General features: G+C 45.5%; 1 protein-coding gene across 1 annotated transcript in view; it reads right to left on the bottom strand.

Annotated features, from left to right (window-relative positions):
* The window catches only part of UNK (unkempt family zinc finger), a gene marked incomplete at its 5' end in the record, with an annotated part of 23,155 nt that extends 21,638 nt beyond the window's left edge, over positions 1-1,517 (bottom strand). The window contains one exon of the mRNA XM_010152549.1: positions 1,308-1,517. Within this exon, the coding sequence (XP_010150851.1) occupies positions 1,308-1,517 (210 nt within the window). The remainder of the gene's footprint in view (positions 1-1,307) is intronic.
* Between the last annotated feature and the right edge of the window lie 6,279 nt (positions 1,518-7,796).

Here is a 7,796-nt window from a genome sequence, read left to right as displayed (position 1 = left end):
GCCCACCCAGCCTCTGTGCGGTTCCTGCTCCCTGCTGATGTACTCCTGCAGGGCTGCGACAGCCTATCTACAGCCAGATGCATCCTTTATGCAGAGCATGGGATAAGAAAGGACAATTACAACACTACAAATTTAATGTTTTGTTTCCCCTTATAGGCAGAAAAAAACCCAATCTACACTGAGAAATAAATAAATAAAAAGATGGAATAGGTAAAGTTTAGATATTGCAGCATCGAGCTAAAAATACAAATCAGCAAAGAATTCTGAGATGGCAACAGATTCAACAGTTTTCACTCGATGACTCTGAGCGAGATACAAACCAGTGCTCTAGAAGCCAAAGCCCTCAAATATCCTATTTCCAGTCCCCTCCAGTTCTCTTCTAACAAGGAAGAAAGTATTGAAACTGAGGCTTCATGCTGGGGGATTATTCTGTTCTGATGTAGTCACAAGATCTTTACTTAATTGGGTAAAAAGAAAAATTGTTTTCCTGATTAATAGCATTTTTCTGTGTGTTTATACTGGCAGCATGAAGGGTAACTGAAATTCCATCTTTCCACTGCATCTCTATACAGTACACTTCCTATATTTGACCACAGTTTGGCTACACTATTTATTCTTCCACGTCTGTCACGTGGCTAAAGTTATATCACTGGGTTAACCCCTGAATGGCTGGAGTCTGCCACAGGCACAGCAGAAACACCTGCATCTCTGCTCCAGTTAAACTTACTGCAGTCAGGGGGAGAAGAGACCCAATAAAACACACTGTTTCCCACGCTGCCTTATTCTGGGTACCTGCCATTTCCCTAGCAGCTTCTTACAAGTTCAAAAAGACAAAATAACCTGGCAAGTAACTGATATGATTTAAAAAGCTGAGGAAAGATAATTCAGGGAGCAGACAGGAGGACAAAGCTCCTCCTCTTTCAGCAACCTGTTACAAACTAAGCTACTCATCTAGCGTGCAAGAGCTACTGACAAGTCAGGGGCCTACGGGAACAAAGTCTTTCTGACCCTAATCATCACCGACCTGTTTTTCCCACCTCAACTTTGCTGAGGATACTGAGGCTCACGAGGACAGTGAGCCATGCAAGAGCCAAATTCCCACCTAAGTCACCCTTAACATCATCTCTGCAGCAGGCCTGGACCACACAGGTGGCTATTACAGTTTTTACATCTGTTCTCATGTTACGTATGTTACAAAGCTGCTTTACTGCTGACTTGCTTCATCTCTACAAGAGCTGGCTGGAATCATCACCTGGCCTGATCCCAAAAGCCTAATGCCTGAAAAGCAGGGTGCAGCCTTTACTTACTCATCTCCTTCTGGGCAGATTCCTGTGGTCTCGTCATACTTGGTACAGTAAATGTCAGGGCTGTAGTTAAATGTACCATCCCGGCGGCGGATAGATCTGCGACGACGCTGGTTGACAAAGTGCCAGTGGAAGCAAGTGTAGGGCCGGTGCTGAGTGCACTTGTGCTGCACGAAAAGAGGGCACTGCTCCGTTCGGAACTCCTTCAGGTAACTGCAGGCAGAAACCCAAGAGCAGGAGGTTAGGGCCGGGATGCTGGTCCAATCCCTGCAGGGAGCAAGCCAAACCGAGACGCATCCTTCACAGAGGCGCCTCCTGTCCTTCCCGCACCCTTCCCTGCTTTGGCTCTCAGTAACAGAGGCTGGAAGCTGCTGCTTGTCTGTAATGGGAAGATATCAGTTACCAGGCCAGTTAACACAAACATGAATGCTAACGATAACAGAAATCACCTTCTGTTGTGCCTTTTGGTATCGTTCTGAAGTGGCTTTTCACAAGCTTAGAAAATAGAACTCAAAAGTACCCTTCTATCCATCTCTATTTCTAAATCTGAGACCTATCTGGGCAAAAAGGGGTTTCCTTCCTAAAAGATATATGGTTTAAAAAAAAAAAAAAAAAAAATCAAACAAACACTTCCTTGTTGCCATGTTTAAAGATTCAAGTTACTGAGAGGGAAAGATTTTTTTAAAGGACTCATTCATGCCTTGTCCTCTTGGTTTAACTCCACTTCTTCAGCACGTGGTCACCATGAAGTTAAAATAAATCAATTTCTCCCTTGCAATCTTCTGAATTCAAGACTCTGTCTTGAGGAGTGGGATAAAACGTGCAGGAGTTTGAGGATAGTTATATGCTTTATTTTTAATATGCAATTCTCTGAAAGTACATGACTTCTTTCATCCCCGAGAACTACAGAAGTCACAGGCTTTTATTTGTGACACTAATAACAGTCTCTAAACCCAGATTGTAGAGGATTACAAAACGCTTTAGATCAACATAATGATCTGACTGTGATCTGTGTGTAGGTGCTTACAAAATCCACGCTGCCTGGAACCCACTAGCTGCCCTGTATTCATAGGGAACATACGAAGAGTCAAGGAATCCCACTGGGTTCGGTCTCGGAGACACCTCCAAGAACACGGCAGATGGCCCAGAGCAAGAGACACAGGGTAATTGCCTCCCAGAACAAGCCACATTCTGGTCTCTTTACGTTTAGAGGTCAGTTTAAACAGCGAGTAACAAAATCTGTCAGTCAAAACAAACGTGCTGGTATTCTGCTGGAAGCCACAGGATGATGTAACAGCAGTCACGGACTCATTTTTAGCTGCATGTGTACTCCAAGGCAACAAAACCGAGAACAGGAATTTGTCATGTCTTCATTCCCGTATCAGACTATCTTACTATTGTATTTCTAAATAAATGGAAAGATGTATTTACAGATAATATCATCATGCTAGATTCATTCTGAAAGCAACATCTGTAAATAAAGCCTCCTTTCTTCTTTACCCCTGGCTGAAGAGGAAGCCTCAGGAAAACGCACAAATTCAACCCAAGTGGTTTTATTTGTTTGCTATGAAGAGAGAATATCACTGGCAAGAGCTTTCCTACACTGGATTTTTCAAGCATAAAAGGATAAAAGCTATTCCTCTTCTTCAGCTTCCAAATAGCCGAGACTTGCAGGTTCCACTGCTTCGGATCTGGGAACGCTCAGGGCTGGAGAGCCTCTGCAGCCAGCTGTAAGCCAGTTTCAACCCAAGCCCCCCCATCCCCTGCAACCCAGTGTGGCTGGAACAGTAGCTGCACTGGGGCCCAAGGCTTAACCTCGGAAAAAAAACGGGAGTCAGCGCAGAAACAGGTCTGTTTAGAGCAGGCTAGGGCTAACAACATCACTTTTTTCCTTTCCACATTTAAAAAGGCGGCTCCATTGAAGTGGAGATCCCTGCTCCAACCACAGCAGCAATTCATCTGACAACTGCACGCCACAATCAAATTAATCCTTGCTTGAAAACCTTTCTAAGCTGTTGGGCCACGTACAGTTGTAAAAGGTGGAATTCCACAGATTATTTTATCTTATCGGCCCGCGCTAACAAGACATAGAACAAACGTGACCGTAACAACACTTAGGTGAGAAAGTGAATTAAGTGAACATCAGCAGCACGACACTTAGACTGCTGTCCAGAGACACAGTCACCAACCAGTCCCTTCCACCCACGTTTCTCCACGTACACCTCGGAAACAGGAGGTTTACGTTAGTCCCATGTTACATGCAGAGAAACGAAACGGCTGGCGACCACTATCATACAGCAACGGGGGTCAGCAACAGAAACCAAGAGCATTTAAACTCTTTTCTCTTCACCGAGTCCTGGGCTTAACTTGAAGAACAGCAGCCTGAAGCTCTTCAATGCCCTGGAAACTAAGGGGAGCTATCAGGCCTAAACCACCTGGATCTCAAGGCCAGCACTCCAGACTTCTAGTGACAGGCATGTATGAAAGACTGCTAAATAACCTAGAATTTAACAACTGCACGATCAACCCAGCTGGAAGAGCTTCCCTTTAGCAGGGGAGTTTAAACATGTACACACTGACTAGGGATTTCATTCTCTGGAGTGTCAATTGTTGCTGAAGAGCATTTGAAAATTAATTGCGTTTCATGAGTGGCTAAACTCCCTGGAGAAACGTTTATTATAATGTAAATGAGAGATAATTACATAAGTAAACGGTTCACCTGAAAAGTGTTTAACACCTAACTTGCTTCATCAGAAACTCATTCTTTAATGCTGTCTATTAAATAAACCATCTCTCACTCTTCATTTCAAAGCAAGTCCTGCAAACAGGTACCACTGAGCTCCCACGGTGCTCCAGCACCTCTGCAATAGACCCGACAAGGAAAAGGAGAGCTGGCACATGAACTCAGGCGTTTCAAGACTTTCAATCACTGCTTTGGGTTTGGTTTTATTTTTCCCCTCCACCCCAAGCCACTACAACATTTTGCATTGCACTCCTCCACAACAGCCTGAATGGTAAATTGCCTTATAACCCTTTATTTTCTTGATCCATGAAGTGAGTTTTGGCTCCTCTGGGAGAACATGGACCACTCAACCAGCCACTTTGTATTAAAATATATGAAAGGCATCTAAACCACATGTGTTTTGGGAACACAGAAAGGATGCAGAGACCACACTACCGCAACGTGATGGCTCACAAAGCAGAAAGCTATTAATATTTCAGTAGCCTCTTTGCAAAGGCTCTAAACAGAAAGGCAGAAAACACTGTCATGACAGATTCTTCTGGTGTCAGTGTTCTCTATACGTTTTTTTTTTCCCAGAACAGCTGAGAAAAGGAATTTTTGAATGACCCTTGAAACTGAAAACATGTTGATAACTGGTACATATTTCACAGTGTGTCAGCCAAATGCTGGGTCTGTACAGGAAGAGGAAATCCAGCAATGATAACTTGCATTTCTCAACTCCTCTTGAAAGATTACGGGAAGCTCTACAGCCCCCAGAGGAGGAGCAGAAAAATTATCACTCCTATTTTATATAGGAGTTACTTCAGTTTTTATTTAAAAAAAACAAACAACAAAAAAAGACAACCATGAAACTACTGGATTTGTGTTGATCTACTTTACATTCACTTCCTTTTGTACGTCTGTGTATATGTCGTACTTTTAAACCCATATAATTTTTTTATAAAGCTTTATCTTCTGATACTGCAGTAACATCAACACTCGCATTCCTGGAGGAAACGCCATCGTTTATGAGTCCTACTACACAAAGGCAAATGCAATTCTAAACAAATAGGACAACACCAGCCAGAACAATGTAGATCAAAGTCCCCAGGCTGAACTAAACTCGCTGCTGAACAGGATGGACGCTCAGGAAAGGAGAGCTTATTTCAGTAGGAAGACAGGAGGAGAGGTTCTTAGACTGGCTTCGGGAACTCCCAGAGACCGACAGGAGCTGAAAAGTATTAGAAAAAAAAATAATGCTACTTCACTGAAATTCCACTTCCTCAGGGATGGGATGTGGGAAGGAGCAGTAATTCCTCTCCATGAGAGTTTATACTAGCAAGGGAACGAACGGCTAAACAGTCTTTGTTGGTAGCAGCTTGACTCTCCATGGCAGGGCAACAAGTGTTTACATCTGCAGCTGGTAACTGCAGCTAGTTCTCGTCTGCTATGGAGGAATACAGCAGCGCCTGCTCTGGGAGCTGCCGGAAAAAGATGAGTGGGGAGGGAGGAGAAAGGAAAAAATTGTACTTGCAACTACCACCACCACCACAAAAAAAAAAAAAAAAAGGCAAGAAAACCCCAACCAAACCAGCCTAGAAAAAAAGAAAAAGAAGAGGAGAGAGAGAGAAACCAAAAAGAAACTCTAAGCTAGAAGGTCCATCTTTAAACCCCACAACTGCAGCCTTGTCCCGGTCCCGCTCACTGCCCTAGGCCGCAGAGACCTCCTGCTTTGCCGCGGCCTCGCTGGTTGGGCTCTGCCCGCCCGCGGTGCGTGCCCGCAGCTCAGCAGACGAGGCTACCAGGCTACCTGCGCCGGTACGGCGCTCCAGGGCTGCCAACCTCCTGCCGAACCCCACGCAAGTCACGCGTGCCGTGGGGCGAGCTCAGCTTGGGGAAACGCGCTGGTAACGCACAAAGACAGCCACGCTCTAAATTCCTCATTAAAAGCCTTACCCAAAGCTCCCTGAACTCACAGGAAGATGCACACTGACGCCGAGAGAGAAGTCTCTGCTTTGTAACACAGGGACCAGGAAGGCTGGGGAGAAAAACAATACCGAGGAGCAGGGAAACAAAAGGATTAAAACCAACTCTTCCAAACCCTTGTTGCTCCCATAACGCAAAGCTGAGCGCTCCTTCGCTTCTGCCACCTCCAGTGCTATTTGAAAGCTTTACGTAGGCCCCAAGATGAGCTCCACTCCCTTGCAGCCCTCATTGCTCCGCCCAGTCAACCTCCTTTCTGCTCTTTTCGGGCCCAGAGAGAGCACGGAAGCTCATAAACATGACACGAATCTTCTGCAGCAGAGAGAAAACCACGAGGTAATTGTTTGGCTAATCCAGACTAAGACAGTGTCTGTAAACGTAGGACAACAGCGAGATCTAACACCAGTGTCCTCTGCATTTTGCACACATGTGGGAGCGTGTTTACACCCACCATGAAACTACGCTACAGCGCCCTTAAAGGCCTGTGTTAAGTGACTGGTACCAGTGCTGTTTACCTGGTCTTACACCAGTGTAAACTACGAGCATCTTTTACACCAGAGGGCAGGTCCTCGCCCAAAGGCCCTGGCCGCTGTCAGAGGGGCTCCATCCCTCCAGCTGCTCCTCGGTCACAAGATGTAAACCCAGAGAAGGTAGCCCAGGCCACGCTCTGACAGCACAAGCTCTGGGCATTTCTAAGTCCTGCCTGGTGTACCCTTCACATTGTTATTACCACTAATACTAGAAATTACTAGTTCAAGGCTGTATAAAGGTTCTTAGTACCAGGTCCTGGCCAAAAGGGCCCATAGAGGCAAATCCAACCAAGTCATCTACAAACTAAGTGTCTGGTTGTGTGTAGTTTTTTAAACCAAGCCTTAAGTTCCTCACAAAATTTCAGCTATCAGGAAGAAGATGCTCTTCTGCCATTACCATTTATTTCAGTCCTGTCTGCCTTCTCTCAGCAGAGGATCACACCGGCAAAGAGCTAACTTCATCAGCACGAAAGTACATGGGACTTTCACTGGCACTTTTCTATCAGTCATGTCTTGCTGTTTCAGACAGGACTGCATGAGGCCATAGACCTCTTTGTGAAGTTTCAGGCGGTCCCAGTTGACCTCACTTGCAGGCAGACATCCTTCATGAATATTGCAGTCTGCACAACAGAGCTCACTGCTCTCAGCTGCTCATCAGTTTTCTCTTGCTGGAACCTTCTATGGGCACCAGTCTGCTGAGACAGCAGGCAGAAGAAAGTTTGCCTTATTCAGTTTAGGCAAAAAATAAGCACATTTTTAAAAATCACAAGCCTAGCTTTAAAGTTAACATTAGTGCTTTCATAGTATCACAGAACAGTTTGGGTTGGAAGGGACCTTAAAGATCATCCAGTTCCAACCCCCCTGCCATGGGCAGGGACACCTTCCACTAGACCCGGTTGCTCCAAGCCTCATCCAGCCTGGCCTTGGACACTTCCAGGGATGCGGCATCCACAGCTTCTCTGGGCAACCTGTCCCAGTGCCTCCCCACCCTCTCCAGGAAGAATTTCTTCCTGACGTCCAACTTAAATCTACTATCTTTCAATTAAAATCCGTTACCCCTTGTCCTGTCACTTTTTAGAGGAGGTGCTCCAGCCCTCAAGAGCATCTGAAGGGGGCCTACAAGGGTGCTGGGAGAGGACTTTTTACAAGAGCCTGTAGTGACAGGACAAGGGGTAATGGGTACAAATTGAAAACAGGGAGGTTTAGATTAGATATCAGGAAGAAATTCTTCACAGAGAGGGTGGTGAGGCACTGGAA

This window comes from Eurypyga helias, unplaced genomic scaffold (genome assembly GCF_000690775.1).
Source record: "Eurypyga helias isolate BGI_N326 unplaced genomic scaffold, ASM69077v1 scaffold7380, whole genome shotgun sequence".
NCBI lineage: Eukaryota > Metazoa > Chordata > Aves > Eurypygiformes > Eurypygidae > Eurypyga > Eurypyga helias.
Note: the sequence above shows the minus strand (reverse complement) of the source record. Positions and strands in the feature narration are given on the sequence as shown.